Below are 17930 nucleotides of genomic sequence, written 5' to 3'. Positions count from 1 at the left end.
TGCTCAATGTAGACGTAGATAGTTCCTTGGTGTTCTGTTAGCTTGAGAGTAAATTACAATTGTTCGAGATTTCTAGTCACTTAATATATAAACAAGTATTGAATACAGACGCGAAATGAATAAAGAATAAACAACAGAGGGTTGGTTATACCTCCTCTATGGATGTACCCATGGATATCCTACGAGTACTTATTTATGCTAGATCTATACCATGGTGAGAGCACCCATACATTCCGCATCTGCCTCAAGTTACAATTTTTGACGACGAGGTTAATTCAAATTGGTCTCAACTTACAATTTTCAACCAAGAGCGCAATTCGCCCGCCTCAACATACAAAACACGGACTCGAATGCAAAAAACACTGTAAACACCGTAGAAGGATCAGAAATCAAATATCGTTTTCTCAAAAGCAAAAACCAGGAAAACACATACTGAAGCGCGCGGCCTAGAAAACAAAAAAAATAATTTATTAAACAATTAAGGGTCTCGCGGAATTTGGAGGCAGAAAGGTGTCGGATGTTTTTAATTTAATGTTTTCTAAACAAAGTGTCTTTACAAAAAATGAGCTATTGTGTGAATGAATAATCCTATTAAAAGCAGGAGGGATAACATTTGTTTGTAGTGAATTATTTTGGTAGTATAATATTTAGCTAGGACCAGCTTTCGGAAAGAAAGGAATAACAGTGAAAGGAGAGCTAATATCTCTGAATCTTCTAGGTGTTCTAGCATTAACTTTAAAAAGTCCCTCTCCTTTACGGTAGAATTCATAAGTAAATGTTTGCACATGATCAAAAATTAATTTTGATTGACAAGGAATGATGGAAGTATTTGGATATTCACTACTTAATTTTTTGAGATTGATTGTGTTCATTAAGTTTACTTTATGCCTACGATATTGGTCCAAGTAGCGATCTGAATTTGTGAAATGTTTTATATACTTTACACCATTTCTTTCTTGCACCAGAAAATGATCAATGACCCAATGGTTTTCATCAATTCGAATTACATCCATTTTTTAATGTCTCCTTTTTTAATCTTTATCTAAGATATTATTCCTTAACATCCACTGTTGGACTATATTTGTTCCTAAAAGAGGGAGAGCTGCAAAGGAAGTATGTATGTGGAGGGTGCCAAAAAATATAAAATCTTATTTATTTATTTATTTATTTATTTATTTATTGTTGTTTATATGTATGTATGTACGTAGGTACGTAGAATTTGGATCTTGCCTTTTTTTTGGAGCTCGGCGGGTAAAGACGTAAGCAATGGCGGCCAATCAGACGCGAAAAACTAAAACATTTCGTGCATTTGTCTATCCTGAGAAAATGGCGCAGCGTCCGACGATCTTCAAATTTTCAGCCGAGGGATGACAATGGTGAAAAACACGATCTCCACAGAATTCCAAGATTTCCATACGGGCCCCGCACCGCTTCGCGGCGCGGCTCCCGGTGTAGTCGACCGTCAAATTTTGCAGTTGACCGGCTGGAAATGCAGTCGACCGTCACTTTTCTCAGAAAGACGCGCAGTGTAGTAGACCGTCACCGCCCATGTACTGGACATTCACGCGCTAACAAAATCAATGCACTACACCTTCAAGAAATTTGAACATAAATAATTTACCCAAGAAATCCCGGTGTCTATGGTGTTTATCGCTACATAAATGTACGTAGATTTACCATCTTGCTTCTTTCCTCTTTGTTTTGTTTTTTTGGACTCCTGCTGGCTAAACTCGCGGTAAAAACAGAAAATTAAAACAAATGGGCTCTGTAGGTCCGCAAATATTATCGCTTTTAACGGATATTTTGGTAAGTTTTGTTTACTTTTGGAAATATCTAGCATAAGTTATGTACCGATAATTGATCTACACTACTGCTCCTGACTGGCGATATGCATAGCTAAGCACAACCTAACAGCAACTACAAAATCAATATTCTACATCAATCGCTATTACTTTAATTTACCAATATGTTTGATATCATCACTAACTTTGAAAATCTAAACCTAAATGTTTCAGTGTCTGTCACTCGCCCTGGTTGCAGTTATATTTAAAAAGGATGGATAAGATCCTGTAGGGTCATCAACAGCGAGCAACTAACATCGTTGCTCACTGGATAGACTATCTATGAGGTGAAAATAATATTTATTTCTGGAAATGTAAATATGAACCTAAGTGCATTAATAATAAATATTGAATAGCTTTACAATTCACGAAAGGAAACATTGATTAAAGAAATACTTAATTTACTTTTGAATGTCTATAAGTCATCCTTGAATAAAATCTCCCGATCATTTAACATGTCTTCATATATGGAACTTACTCCTGATATTTACTTACGTACTATATTAAAATCAACAAGTAACTAAATATGGTATTCAAGAAAGAGTCACGTAGGGTCTTTTTCAAGGAATTTTAATAATTTACCAAATGCTTTCTGTAACAATTGTCACGTCCATTAACGATTTGTTCGGCTTTTGCTCAGACACTATTATATTAGGTGCACTGGGGCTTACCTTACCTTGGAAGAAAGTACCACAAGAGCTTATTTAATTTGCAACTGATAGTTTCTCGACTAAAAATAGTAGTATTAAGGATTTAATTAAAGTTTGTGTTGCATTCAGGAAAAGAAACAAGAGCTGTATGCTTGTTAAATGAGTTCCGGAAGTGGCATTTAGGTCACTTTGTTTTTTAAAAATCGGTTTGTAGGGTGCGGAATGCATGTACTTAGTGTAAATTTTTACCCAATTTATTGGTTATGAAGTAAGTCTATTTTACAGGGTTCGTGTAACAGTCTCTGGCCTCTGAAATGGGCTCAAATCAGCATAAGGAATAGATTCTAGGACATTTTTGTCGGCGGATATATTGTTTTAGAGTTTCTATTATAAGGTACTTCTAATAATTGTCTGTACTTATATATATTTCATACAAACGACAGAACAGTGTAACCGAATAATGTTATAAAGAGTCTTATCTCATATATTCTTCAAGTTGAAATTCCCTTATAAAACCATCTACCACGAATGTAATAACTTGGTTATTATTGTTATTGTTTTAATAGTTTGTTATGTAGCTCTGCTTCTATATTTTATATTTCTGACATTCAGCAAGAATGACCTCTGATACTCCTGGATGTCTGCACCTCGTGAAATGGGCTTTTTTGCTAAAACGTCTTCTGGGTGGTCAACTAGGAGTAATCATTTTGAGTAACTTGAGAACTCATTGGAGAGTAAGGTAATGGGTTACCATTATCGAAGTTCTGGTTGTTCTTTTCTACTGATAGCTCTCCAAATATGAAAAATTTCAGTTCCTTCTTTTGTTTTGTATTGTCTTAGTACTTCTTCATAAAGAAATCGAGAATAAGAATTATGAAGAACAGCGATTTTTTTTTATGTTTGCTACGAATTAATATGTGTCGTATTTACCATTCTGATTTTTTGATTAATTTTGTTAAGATCAAAAGGTTCGCAATAGGATGGGGAAGCTATCAGAAATAAGTCCGTATCAGGAATCAAAGTGAATGTATAAATAGAGGAATAAACGTGAGCAATTATTGACATAGAAGGTACGTTGGCTGTGCGATTTGTAGACCCCGTAAAGTGGAATGTGATACTCAAATGGCTAATTGTTGGCAATGCAAGCAGCCAAGAATTGAGGGTGGTCAAAATCACCAGAATCAGCACTATAAACACTGCTAAGGATCCGTTAACAATAGTGGTTCCTTCGTGCCCTTCGTTTTGTGACTTTGTAAAGATCCATTTCTTTTTCCTGTAACCTTCCGTCCAACCTCAATCGTGGAGATATACTTTATTAGTGATATAGCCAAAACAACGGCATGAGGATCGTTGGCGGAATTCTTTTGCTATTATGAGAAATATTATTAAGCTTATTTTTTGCATAAATTAGTACGTAACTAAATTGAGTAAGCTGTATCATTTTCTAGGAAAAATATCGGATGCAACAGCAATGAAAAACGGAATGTAAAGTTAAACATTGCTTGAGTACATGTATAGAGTATATATTTGATAAAAAAAGTTTCTTATTTAACGTTATCCTTCTCATTTATTGATGAAACTACCGATTGATATTATGTTACCATTTAATTGATTTATACCAGCCTGTATTTTAAAGAAAATTACAATATATACATATATCTAAAGAAGTTTTGTTTTACTAATATCTTTTCTAATTTGTACAGTGTAATATGCCATTATTGCCATTATGATAATTAAAGGTGATATCCAAACAGCCAATTTAGTAGCAATATCATCAATGTGAGGACCAGATACCGTTGTACGTTTTGTTTGTTCTCTAATCTTTTCCTGATCATCTAACATTTTTTCGAAACTTGCACCGATCAAATCTTTAAATTCAGCCTTTAATGCGTCAACACCCTTTGATGATCCTCCATTATTCCCATTGGATGTTTCCACAATGGAAGATAAATGGTTGATGTATTTAATTAAATTTTCTTGTACTTTAATAATATCATCTAATTTCGATTCTAATGAATTAATATCATTTGCTAAGATTTTACCTTCTACACGATCTAATTTTTTCAAAATTTCATAATTTGTCACTTTATCATCTAATTTATCTTGAACTTCCTTTTCTATTAATTTTGTCTTACCAGTTTCAGTATCCACAATTTGAGTAACAAATTTTGGTTGACTCATTTCATTAACGTTTGGAATTAAAGAATCTTCAATGACACCATTAAAGAGTTTCATTTTCAAAATTTCAAAAGATTCATCATTATTACCGACGAGAGCAGATACACCAATCTTATAAGAATCCTTTGGTAATTTGATTTTTCTTGTTTGAAAACAAACTTTATTATCCACTTGTAATTTTAAGAAATCATTATCGTTTCTATCATACGTTAATCTAATAGTTGATGGTACTGATGAATCTTGATAACCGAACAAACAATAAGCAAAAGAATTCTCATAGATAGATTCTTGCTTGAAACTAACTTGTCCATCATTCAATTGAGCTCTAATACTTGGACCCACGGGACTATTACTGTCTACTAAGATGTTTAACCCATCATACTTAGAAGGTCCGTTAAACAATGATTGATCATTTTTAGTGGATGTTTTGTCACTAATGAACCAGAATGATAATCCATTTTTAGATTTTTCTTTAAAACCAACACTTCTAAAGACCCATTCAATGGTGAATGAATCTTGTAAATTGAATGGTTTTTTCAACCAAAGTGAACCTTTTGAATTTTTAGTTGGTGTTAGGATAAATCTACCTTCTTTCAATATGGTATTATCTTTAATTTCCCAATTAGGTGGGATTGTGTTATCTTTTAAAGCGATTAATTCAGGTAAGGAGAACATTGGATCTAATTTATCATTATCCTTTTCATTGGATAGAGGATGTGTCACGGAGAGACCGATGAATAAGAATGTTGCTACGATTGATGAAGCAATTGTTGAAAATTTCATATTGTCTTATGAGATCAAGGAAATTTTGGATAGCAAAATATGCAATTAATATAAGGTTATGTTATGTTATCCAGTCTTGACCGCTCGAATTCCTTCCTAAACTATGTGTTCTACGTAGTTGTTAAAAATAAAGATCATTGACTATTTCATTGATTTTCATTTTTTTTCAATATTTGTTATACGTATCTGAATATTATATTCTTAGGGGAAAGAAATTTTATATGAGCCCTATATAGGGTAAATCAATGGTAAGATCAAATACCACCCTAGGATTCTCTGAATTGCCGATAACCCTAAAATGTACTACTAATTGCTGACTACTTTGTATTACTTATATGTTTAACTTGAAATGTGGTTCCATTAGTTTCTTCTACCTGAACTAATAAATGAATGCATTATTTTTCTTTTTTTCATTTTTCGAAAGTTTGTTCATATGTAATTCTATTTAATATTTATGTTTATGTACTATATCTATATTTGAGGAAGAAAACAACCCGCAATATGTTCAAAATGTTAATTACCAGCATTTTCTATTTTGAATCATTCTGTTGATTCTCTTGATTCTCTTGATTTTTATATAATTCATTTTCAAATAACATACGTGGTTTAAATCTTTCTAATTCATGGTTTGATAATTTATATTTTTTAATTTGTGATTTATCTCTTTTATTAACGAATGTTATTGTATTTTCAATATCAGGATCCTCTGCTAGTAATTGGGCCCTTCTTGCAGCACGTTCTTCCATGGTTGGGACATGAGAATCCATAAATGGGTTATATATTTCATTTTTATCTTGTGCTATTATATCAACGTTGTCGTCATCATCATCATCATCATCAATCTCCTTCGTAGCGAAAACATTCGAAACGTTATTCCATAATCTAGATTGTTCATCTGTTATTATTTTATCACTTGGAGTTCCCGGTACAGTCTTTTGTGATTTAATGAAAGACCTATCATCAGGTCTTTGTTGTTCTTGTTGTAATTGATCCAATAGCGTTCTATTAGACCTTTTATTTATATTCAATGGAGATGGAGATGGAGATGGAGATGCAGAGACGGATGGAGATGTTGAATTGGAAGGCGGTAGTAATGAAATAGATGTATTTTGTTCTGATTGACTATTATGATTTTTGATATCTTCATTTATTAAACGGTTATTGCTTGAACTTGGGAATAGTATTTTACTTATACCTTGTAAGTCAGTCTTATCACTATCATTATTGTTATTGATATTATCATGAAAAATATTTAATTGATTTTTCATACCTAAAGAACCTCTCCTTATGAAAGGTGAGAATTCAGGTGATTTCAACCCATTAAATGGAGAATTTATAGAATTTTTCGCACTGTTGTTGTTATTATTATTATTTGTTTGAGTAGGAGGTTGTAAAAATGGTTGGTTTTTGAATGGTCTTACAGTGGAAGGTGTCACTGGAATTAAATTATTCTGTGAACCATTTTTACTGGGAGTCTTTGGTCCCGAATTTGGATTATTACTATTTGCATGAAATTTCCCATGATCAGAAGAAGTTGATCTCATGGCAATCTGTCTAGATCTAGGTGGTGTAGCAGGGTCCATTACTAGTATTGTATTATTATACTTTGCTCTTTTTTTTGTAGGAGATAGTCCGTAGATAACTGATATATTGATGATAAAACGTCGTTTGATGGGGAAGGATCCTTATAGAAGCGCGGCACAAACTAGATGAAGTAAGGTAGAGTGTATGCAATTATATATATATGATAGAAATATTATACGTTTTATCCAAGCAAGAGACTGTGAAGTAGAATACAATGATACAATGGTCCAGCCTCTTCTTGTTCTTGTTCTTGTTCATGTCTTTCCCTGAAACAAATAGACCAACCATCCATCTATGTGTGAATCTAGCCATCTATCCCACCTCTAACTCCAGCATTAAACCAGCCAGCAAGTGAAAACAAGGAAAGTTGCAATGTTTGAATTGAAACCAGCCATACTGTTTTTTTTCCACTACAACAACAATAACACGCGTTTTTGACAAGTTTACGCGTTTGACAAACTTTTTCACGCGCCGCGCCGTCGTTTTTTTTGTTTTTCTCGCGCCGTCGGACAGACAGCGCGCGGGAATTGGTTCATCCATTTCCTTTCCTCTCACTCTCACTCTCACTCTCACTCTCACTCTCACTTTCAGTGTGTGATGACCCAGTTATATTATGTTATATTTGGAACAAAACAAATGTGAAATGGATAGATACTCTCCCGTTATTATGGTGTCCAGACAATCGATAAGATATGGAATTAGCTCCCCTACTTATAGACATGTTTGATTTAACTTGAAATTCCGTATTTAGAATCAGCGTTCATATATAAATATATATATATATATATATATATGAAGTTAGGCGATACGGCTCTGTATTTCCCACATTGTTTGTTGGTACCGATCGAAGTCCCAGCTACTTCGACCCAGTCCAAATCAAACAATATGAGAAAGCACTAACCACAATGGTTCACTAACCCAGTACACAAATTCTTATCAACTTTCTTGCATTTCATTTTACTTTCCACTGTGTTTATTACTTCCTCGAGAAAAGATTCTCATTATATTGGAACTAAGAACAATCTTAATCCCAAACTACACTCTTTTATTTAACTAATCTATTTTACTTTATATAAGGGGCGATTGATCAGTCGATGGATCTATCTATTTTTATCAAATTAATTGTTTACTGATCTAATCTAACGGAAGGATTTTTCTTATTATCATAGCTATCGCCGACGATTTATCATTAATAAGACAATATCTAGATTCCTCTGAGAACAAACTAAATAACAGTTTACAAAAGAATAGTACTCTAAGGATATAATTGCTACTAACTATTAGTCTAATTTCTTTACTCATCCTACTCTCTTTTCTTTGCTACCGATAAGTACTTCGCTATCGACATCTATTAAGGGTTGTATGTAAACGTGTAATGAATGTCGTATGTAAGTAAATAATACGTTGACGTCTTCGTTCGTGTTCGTGTTCGTGTTCGTATTCGTGTTCCGCTTTCAAAGGACAATCAATGGAAAGAAAAACATAGTTATGCTTTAGATTTTTATAGACAGCTGCAAAACAAAGCAATGATCCAGTGACGTGAACCAACACATCATACAGTATGATATATAGATATGAATATATACCTTTCTGAGCCATTTCGTCGAGATTTAGAGTACCTCAACAGATATACACTTTATAGATAACTTACAAAAAAAAGAAATGGTATGTTCCCTGGTTTTTGTCTTCGTACATTGCTTCAGTTGCTGGAGATTTGTTGTAGCTTACTATTAGCAAATAGTTTTTACTAACCCATGAACTAAATCATTTAACCATTCAATCATTCAGAACGCTCTCTATACACATGCTTTGAAACAAAAAAATCAATTACAACAAGATCTATTGAAATTTGAAAATGAAAATTTAACAGCTCCAATATCTTTACAAGGTGCCATATCAGCTACTTTAGTATCTTTTGAAAAATCAATTAAACAATATTCTGATTTTTTGAAAAATAATAAGAATATAAAAAAGCCATCATCATTAACATCAACATCAATTGAATCTTCTTCTGCTTCTTCTTCAATTGATAAGGAAAAAGCTTTAGAATCAGATCTGAAATATCAAAATAGATTATTATCTTTAAGGAAAGATTTAGAAGATTTCCAATCAAAATTTAAAGAATTAAAACAAATATATTCTCAATCAAGTGCAAGAAAACAATTATTTAGTAATAATAATAACAGTACAACAACAAATCCATTCGATGAAGATCCTATAATCAATAAAAGAAACGTTCAAACATCATCATCTCCAAGAAATTCATATTCTAATTATAATAATACTAGAAATGGAAATGGCGACGGTTCGTCATTACCATTATATAATGGATTACAAAAGGAACAATCCATTTTTCAGAAAGGTAATAATCAGTTAGATCTAATATTGGAAATGGGATATCAATCTTTTGAAGATATCGTTCATCAAAATAAAATATTGGAAGCAGCACAAGATAGAATGTCAAATAGTTTAAGAACTTTAGGTGTATCTGAACAAACAATACATTCCATTAATAGAAGAGTTTTCAAGGATAAATTCATCTTTTATTCAGCTTTGTTATTGTTATTTTTATCCATGTATTTAATAATTAAATATCTTAGATAACAAGACGAATGAAAAACTATAACTATAGCAATAGATATATAACCAAAAAAAAAAGAAACCTCTTAAATAGAATATAAACATGTAACATTATAAAAAAAAACTAACCTCAATAAAATTATATACTGGAAACAAAAGAAAAAACGCTTTGCTATGAAATCATTTTCACGATTTCCAGTATAAACATGTTGATGTCGGACCTACAGCAATGACTTTCTTTGTTGCATCATTATTATTATCCTTTAAAAACAATTTACTTGCCAATATTTCCTCTGGATTAGTCCCATTATCACCATTTTGTAAAATCTTTGGAATATTTCTGGGTTTCAAATATTTCACTTTCTCCTTCCCATTACCTAATTGGCCATTATCATTTAATCCCCAACTTAATATTTCACTGTCATTAGAATTTATATCAGTTGGTAATCCAACTAATACATGATGACTTTTACTATTACAATACCAATCATTAATCATTGATAAGTCCGTTCTCATAAATTTGATTTTTGTTGGTTCCCATTGACAATTATTTGTATTACCGTTACCTAATTCACCATACATCCCATTCCCCAATGAGAAATATTCCATTTTATTATATTCTTCAGTATTTTGCCATTTACTTGGCATCATTTTTATCTTCTCTTTCAAACCAACAGTTACAAATGAAGTCTCATTGTTACAATGTATATCTAAAATGGTGAAATTAAATAATTTATTATCAATAAGTTGACCAAATCTTGATTTAGAAATTTCCTTGGGGTAAGATATTTCTTCATTTTGATAATTTATTGGGAATCCAACTTGTCCAAATCGATTCCAACCAAATGAATATAATCTATTATATGAATCCAATACTAAATTATGATTCCCACCACTAGCAATTTTCTTGACAAAAACATCATTATCATTCTCATGATTATTCGACATAGGATTGGCTACTAAATTATCATTCCCTATGGGTAAAAATTTTACTTCATATAATTTATTTCCAATTGGATAATTATCAAATTTAGATAAAAATGGTACACCAAATTGACCCTTCGATATTAAAGAAGTATTATTTTGTAGTTCTGATGACGTTTCATTATAACCTGTAGCACATGTATAAATTTTACCAGCATTTGATAACAAAATTAAATGATTATCGCCTGTATCAAAATCAATTATTTTATTTTCATTTAATTTCTTATTAAATAGATCATCTGTTTTTAATTTCAAATTGTATTGATCTTTGGTTATCCATGGAAGAAGAAAAAACTGGTGTTTCTTATTAATAAATTGATCTAGCCCGGTCTTTTTTTCTTGGTAAGGTATTATTAAAATTTCATTATTTTCATTCATTCCATATAAACAACCATTTGATTCCTTTATTTTTTTCAATTTCTGCCCCTTCAAGATCTTATTGAAGCCACCATTTATATTCCATTCAATTAAATCACCATTTGAATCTAGAGCAAAATTAATATTATCATTTAACAAGCAAATATCTTTAAATTTCATATTATCAAATTGTTTATAACGTCTTGGAAATTTCAATTTTTTTTTGGAACCTCCCCAATAATATAATCCAGGCGTATTAATACCTAATTCATCATTAGGTATTAATGGAATCTTTGTATGCTTTTTAACGTTGTGTGATTCAACATCATGATTTTTTGTAGGTATAGGAGTTTTTCCAGTGAATTTCATCCACCAGTTGATTACTTGTGGCCATTTTAAATATAAATTTAATCCAATACCAATAGAAATAACGAAGATAATACCCTTTAACATTACATTCAATTTAGCTAATTTTTCCATCTTTTCTAAACGAAATTTTTCATCTTTGTTATCTAATTCAGACCATTCAAATGTTTGTTGCTTCCTTGAACTATTCTCGTTTGTGTTGTTCTCATTATTTGATGATGAGGATATTGGGTCATTCGCATTGTTTAGTTGGAAGGATGAAGTCGAATAAAAGGGTCTTAGTGTTGATGGTCTTATACTTGCACTTGTTAGACGAATAAGGGGATGATATCGTCTTAATAAAGCATTTCTTATTAATGATATCCTAGCGGGACTCATTCTATTTAATTGCAATGATGATGATCTCGTTATGATATTTGAGTTAAAGATCATGTTGTCTGGGACATATTATAATAATCGTTGTCTCTTGTTGTTTCGTCCCTTAATAAACAAAAATCTTGTAACAATAAATCTTTACGCATTGCACGTCTATATACAGCGTTTTCTAAAAGTATAGTCCAATATATAAAATGAAGTATTGTACAATAGATGTTGAAAAAAGAATAAGATTAATTAATTTAAATTATATAAAAAGAATTTAAAAAGGTTATCATATTATTATATATAATAAAATTTTAAAAAACATTTAGCTTTTTAAAGAAATTAAATTAAGCCTTAGTGAAGTATTCTGGGAATTCCTTGAAGTTATCTTCTAGAGAACCCTTCTTAGACAAGAACTTAACGAAAGAACCGTCATCCTTAACTTCACCAGCATCTCTTCTCTTAATATATTCAGCTCTGTCTAAGTTGGTGAAACCCCATTTCTTAGACAAGATAATCTTTTGTTGACCTGGGAACTTGTATCTAGCTCTTCTTAAACCTTCAATGACAACGTCCTTGTTGTTATCTTTGGTTCTAACAGAGAAGATAATTTGACCAATGTCAACACGAGCGGCTAAACCGTGAGGTTTACCCCAAGCACCTCTCATACCTTGTTGTAATCTATCCGCACCAGCACAAGACAACATCTTATTAATTCTTAAAACGTGGAATGGATGAACTCTAACTCTTAAATGGAAAGATTCTCTACCGGTAACCTTGGTGATGTATTTGTTAGCGGTAATACGAGCAGCTTCCAAAGCTTCAGAGGATAATTGTTCCAATTCGTTGGAGACTAAATGGACACATAATGGGAATTCATCAACAGTAGCCTTCTTCTTACCTAAATCGTAGATTCTGATCTTAGAGTCTGGGACAGCTCTGTTGTATCTAGACTTTGGGTAAGGCTTGTTCTTTTGGTATCTGTAACATCTAGCTGGTCTTCTAGCCATTTTGAATAGAGTATTAGTTAGTTGATGGTAGGTTGAAAGTAGTAACCACAAACAAAAATTCAAATACTCAAATAGTTACACACAAGATATAGGAATGAACTGTCAAATATTGCATCAGTTTTATACTTCCACGCTTTGCTATTATTATTATTCTTTGGCTGAAAGTCGCTTACAAAGATTTTCACACACCACCTCCCCACCTCCGGGTTATACCCGCCGGGTCTGACAGGAATATTACTAAGAAAGAAGACCACCACGGAAGCGGGGACCGCGGTACCGGGAAGCGCGTCACAAATCTGACAAATTAAGAACTGGGCTTTTTATTTTATTTTCCCTGAGAATTTTTCGAAAACAACAACCCAATCCCCACAGGTATGGGAAGAGGATGTACGGATGTCAGTCTTAGAATTGAAACAAATGGAAAAAATTGAAATTTGAAATTTGAAAAATTTTCTGACAGTAATACTAATCTCATCTCATCTCATCTCATATGATATGATATCATAGTACATCACCTTATGTCATTACATTCCATTAAATATACATATACTTAATCAAGTTGTAAGTGGAAGCAAATAACATAACCAAGACATTACAGAGGGAAAGAAATGGGTAGATATTCTGTCAAAAGATACAAGACTAAGAGAAGAACCAAGGATCTGGATTTGATCTTCAATGAATTGACTTCCAAATCAACCATACAAACTCTCTTGAATCAACAATTAGATGAAACAAAGCCTGGATTGGGGCAACATTATTGTATACATTGTGCCAAATATTTCGAAACTGCCATCGCATTGAAAACTCATTTAAAGACAAAAGTTCATAAGAGAAGAGTGAAAGAATTGAAAGGTGTCCCATATACTCAAGAAGTGGCTGACGCGGCGGCTGGCTACAATCTAAATAAATTTTTGAATAGAGTTCAAGAAATTAATAGTAAATCAGGTGTGGAAAAAACTGAAAATGAAACTCTACTAAAAGAACATTTGGATGAAACTTTGGCTAATGTGAAAACAACAGAACCAACTTTACCATGGGCACAAAACACAGACGAAACATCATCATCTAATGGAACTCAAGCTGAATCTCTCCAAGAAGGTGAAGTTCTTATGGAATAGTTAGTTCCATTAAGTATCTTTATCTATACATATTTTTATTCCAAATTCCCTTCTGTATACTACACAACATCATATAACTATATATTTGACATTATATTTTTTCCATACTGAAACAGATTATATCCTTAATATTGTAAATTCTTTTCTTTTGGCACATTCAATGATCACTTACATCATAATAAATACATCATAGGATATATATAGCGGCAATAAACAATATCATGTACTTTGTCCAAAATCAGTATGCCCTGTAGATTCTGCATGTCTTCCAATATCTCTTTCTCCAACAAATTTCATCTTACAAATATTACAAATTATTTTAGCTTTTTGAGTATTAAATGCATACCCTTTACTTTTCAATCGCTGGGCAATTTTTAAAATATTCTTTAATACAAGATCCCCTAATTCATCTCTTTTATCAAATATAGTTAATTTCTCTTTGGTCATTTCATCAATTAATTCAATAGAATCATAATGAACCCCATTAAATAATATTATGAAAAATTTATCATATTGTTCATCATTAAATTTTTCAAATTTAATGGCATCCATATCTAAAACATAAATTCCCATATCTAATTCCTTAGATAATATGGCTAATTCAATACCACCTCCCCATGAATCCTTCCTTAAGATCCAATCACAATATTCTCTATTTGGTCTACCCAATATGGCATCATTATACGTCGTCTTATCCTGTGTAATGACACGTGAACACAATTGTCTTAATTCATCAGATAATGAAATATCATTATACATACAATAAGATATAGAATGGAAAAGACATGAATTATCATCAGGAACCTTATGAACTTGTAAAATTTTACGTCCACGATCGTAAGTATCAATATACATTTGTGTATCTTTTAATTTTCTTGATGATTGTAATTGCGCATTTTTATTATTATTACTAACATTTGATGCTTGAGAATCATTATTACGGACAGCACCTCCTTCAATGATTAAAGTAACTCTCTCACCTGATTTTAAACCAAGCTCTTCAACAGGTTTATTAAGATTATCATCATTGATATCTATTCTTTGAGGCGGATATCCAATTCTAATTCCATTTAATCCGGATTCGAATTCAGCAGAATTGCCATTAACAGACTCTTTAATAACTCCAATTAATTGTGATAAATTAGATCCATTCTCTATTGTAATAACTTTATCAGGATTGCCTGGTATACCACTGATTTTCAATCTCATTACTTGTTTATTTTTTTTAATTACACTTCTTCAGTTGTTAATATTCTTGAGTTTATCACACCGTCAGTGTATCCTTTTTTCTTTAAAAGAAGGTTACTTTCAAAACCGCGAAAGAGCTTTATATAGTTTAAGCATATTTTGTGTGTGTTAAAGTCAAAGAGAAGGTGTTAAAACTACAATAAAGAAGAAGAAAAAGTACGATCATTACCAGATTGTCATAAAATTTGTCATTATTATTAAGTGATTTTTTTTATATACTCTATAGCTTGCATATATTGGTCGTGTCTATATAGTGTATGGTAATATATTTATCGTTTGTTTTATCGTAAATGCATCATTCAATATAAAGCAAAAAAACTGGAACTTGGCAGGATGGATATCAAATCGTATTTCCCGTTTTTGTATTTCCCTCTGGTTCGTAGTAAGATGTTATGGTACTTTTAATTGTGAAAAAACTTTGCTGGAAAATCGCTCAATCGATTCGTTGTTGTTGGCGTACGTGAAAGCAATGCTTCAATTCTATTCATAGATCTCTTCAATGAGAAAATATAATAAATATTTAAACATATCAAGAATATAACTAATATCATTACCAATATCAGTAATTTCTTGGACATTTTTATTGAAACCATTTCTGGCATATTACCGATCTTCTCTTCTCTAACAACGTTGTCTGCTTTTATTTCTTTTGGTCTTGTATTGTTATTCTCGATGATGATATTTTCATTGACTATTGTGTGCTCTTCAGTAATCATTTTGTTCAATAACTCATTATTATTAACCATACTTGATTCATCATTACTTTCTTCCACATATTTATCCAAGTATCGTTGTAATTGATTAACCAAATCTTTCGTGGATGATATTAACCCAGTTTTACAACTTGATTCAACTAATGATTTGATCCAACTTGAACCAGACCATTCCACCCAATATGAAATCTTTAAGAAACAATGAGTTTCATCATTCCATCTAAGCATATATCTTGTCTTCGTTGAAAAACTTCCCCCACTCGGAACATTTGGTGTCTTTGTTGTGTTAACAATATTAATATAATCATATAAGTCATAATAAATTAAAGTTTCCTCCACATTACAATTTGTTGATTTAGGTCCAACAGAAAATTTTAAATTCTTAATATAAGAATAATTTCTAAATGGATAATTAGTTGTATTGGAGTTATGAAATTCATTAATGTCACTAATATTATGTGAATCTTGACTTTCAAGAAATTCTAGTAAAAATTCAGGATTATGTTCACTAAAAAGAATTTCAAAAATTAAACCTGGTGAACCATTCAATATTAATTCAGTAAGTATATATTCATTATGATCTTCAGGATGATAGGGAAATTCAGTTTCATGATGATAATATGGTCCATTATATTTGAAATTACAACTTTTCATTGTTTGTTCCTTAAATTTGAAAATCGGTTTCTTCGTTGATATAATCTCAGAATTAGTTCTTATACTACTATCAAATGATCCTATACTTTGGCTTGAATTAGAACCTTCCTCATTGTCATCAACAAGATTCCCATCCAGTCGTTGCTCATCTCCGTCTATTGAATTTATTGCCTCTTCGATGAATGAAATTGGTTCATTCGTCATATATTGTTTATTCTTCATAATACCATTTCTTGAAAGTGGACGGATCATCATCATGTAATCAGGTGAAGGTATGATATGATCCAATTCGTTCATTCTAATTAATTTATTTGAAGCAATTTTTTGAATGTCGTCATTTAACTTGTTTATTTGTGACCATAAATTTAATAATAATACGAGTATGGGATATAATGAAACAAAATTACAAAACAATAATTCTTTGTCATTACCATCTTCAGTCGTAATGTGAATGGCTATACCTTCTTCTTCTGTTTTTTCAATGTTTTTAATATCCTTGAAATGATATTCAATAATAATATTTACATTATTGTTATTATTCTTATCGGTATTATTATTAGCTGATGTCATATTTGTAGGATAAAACCGTATGTAGCTTTCGGAAACGTATAATTTACCTGGAATTGAATCATCAACGAGGGTACAATTAAAATCATCAATTAAATTGTCATTTTTTGAATGATTAATATTAAATAATTTATGGAATTTTTGATTCCTCCCCGATGACGCCATATAGTAGTTTGGCATAGGAGTTAAGTGCTTTTTGGATGATATGGTATGTATTGGGGAACTTAATGAAACGTCAGAAGAGGTATTGATTTTTGAAAGCCGTTGTTGCTGTTGCTGTTTAGGTTTCAATTGGAAGGCATTGAATACGTTATCCAAGAAAGAGGATGATGATGTCATAGACTCAGAAATGGATTGATTTCTTGATTTTATGTTGTTTTCATTTTCTCCTGAACCCTTCGTGGACACAATAGTATTAGTTTGTATCGATAAAGAGATTAAATCGTTGACAGATTCCAGGGCATTTTTATTGTTAAAGCCACTGATATTATATGAATTTGAAATAGAATTTATATCAGAGGTATGAGGGTTTGCAGGAGAAGATTTAAGACTTAACGATAAAGTCATGTCGTTTGATGGAGAGTCTGTTGTAATGAAAATACCATTATTATTCCCGTTATGTGACGTTGGAGACGATGAGCATGAAGACAGTGATAAGTTCATACATTTATGTTCAGTCCTATAACGATTGTCTCTGACATAGTATTGGTCTGTATTTTGGTTTTCAAGGACGTCAACTACAGGACTCTTACATACCTTTGAGTCAGCCACCATATACCTCCGATCGTTTCGAAATGGCATAATAACTGATAAGAGATATTTGCTACTTCAAATAATTGCTATATTTATTTAATTGATTGAGCTACTGCCAAAGTGATTTCCCATTAGAAGCTTGAAGATCTCTGTTTGGGGTCTTCCGGGTGTGTAGCTTTCCCTT

The 17930-nt window shown here is 31.7% G+C and overlaps 8 protein-coding genes across 8 annotated transcripts; 2 read left to right on the top strand and 6 right to left on the bottom strand.

The window, feature by feature from the left end:
• Positions 1-4150: 4150 nt before the first annotated feature.
• Positions 4151-5452, bottom strand: NDAI0C06630 (uncharacterized protein; the record flags this gene model as incomplete). Its single annotated transcript, XM_003669517.1, has 1 exon — positions 4151-5452. The coding sequence occupies one exon, from the start codon at positions 5450-5452 to the stop codon at positions 4151-4153; it is 1302 nt and encodes a 433-aa protein (XP_003669565.1).
• Positions 5453-5982: 530 nt separating this feature from the next.
• Positions 5983-7035, bottom strand: SIC1 (cyclin-dependent protein serine/threonine kinase inhibiting protein SIC1; the record flags this gene model as incomplete). Its single annotated transcript, XM_003669516.1, has 1 exon — positions 5983-7035. The coding sequence occupies one exon, from the start codon at positions 7033-7035 to the stop codon at positions 5983-5985; it is 1053 nt and encodes a 350-aa protein (XP_003669564.1).
• A 1663-nt stretch (positions 7036-8698) lies between these two features.
• On the top strand, positions 8699-9640 carry BOS1 (Bos1p; the record flags this gene model as incomplete). Its single annotated transcript, XM_003669515.1, has 2 exons — positions 8699-8701; positions 8825-9640. 2 exons carry the CDS (start codon positions 8699-8701, stop codon positions 9638-9640), a joined length of 819 nt encoding a protein of 272 aa, XP_003669563.1.
• A 162-nt stretch (positions 9641-9802) lies between these two features.
• FMP25 (Fmp25p) lies at positions 9803-11755 on the bottom strand (the record flags this gene model as incomplete). Its single annotated transcript, XM_003669514.1, has 1 exon — positions 9803-11755. One exon carries the CDS (start codon positions 11753-11755, stop codon positions 9803-9805), a length of 1953 nt encoding a protein of 650 aa, XP_003669562.1.
• A 275-nt stretch (positions 11756-12030) lies between these two features.
• On the bottom strand, positions 12031-12693 carry RPL10 (60S ribosomal protein uL16; the record flags this gene model as incomplete). Its single annotated transcript, XM_003669513.1, has 1 exon — positions 12031-12693. One exon carries the CDS (start codon positions 12691-12693, stop codon positions 12031-12033), a length of 663 nt encoding a protein of 220 aa, XP_003669561.1.
• Positions 12694-13301: 608 nt separating this feature from the next.
• BUD20 (Bud20p) lies at positions 13302-13811 on the top strand (the record flags this gene model as incomplete). The annotated part of the gene is made up of 1 exon (XM_003669512.1): positions 13302-13811. One exon carries the CDS (start codon positions 13302-13304, stop codon positions 13809-13811), a length of 510 nt encoding a protein of 169 aa, XP_003669560.1.
• A 219-nt stretch (positions 13812-14030) lies between these two features.
• OTU1 (ubiquitin-specific protease OTU1) lies at positions 14031-15020 on the bottom strand (the record flags this gene model as incomplete). Its single annotated transcript, XM_003669511.1, has 1 exon — positions 14031-15020. One exon carries the CDS (start codon positions 15018-15020, stop codon positions 14031-14033), a length of 990 nt encoding a protein of 329 aa, XP_003669559.1.
• Positions 15021-15460: 440 nt separating this feature from the next.
• LAM6 (Lam6p) lies at positions 15461-17794 on the bottom strand (the record flags this gene model as incomplete). The annotated part of the gene is made up of 1 exon (XM_003669510.1): positions 15461-17794. The coding sequence occupies one exon, from the start codon at positions 17792-17794 to the stop codon at positions 15461-15463; it is 2334 nt and encodes a 777-aa protein (XP_003669558.1).
• Positions 17795-17930: the final 136 nt, after the last annotated feature.

Source organism: Naumovozyma dairenensis, chromosome 3, assembly GCF_000227115.2.
Source record: "Naumovozyma dairenensis CBS 421 chromosome 3, complete genome".
NCBI classification, from domain to species: Eukaryota; Fungi; Ascomycota; class Saccharomycetes; order Saccharomycetales; family Saccharomycetaceae; genus Naumovozyma; species Naumovozyma dairenensis.
Note: the sequence above shows the minus strand (reverse complement) of the source record. Positions and strands in the feature narration are given on the sequence as shown.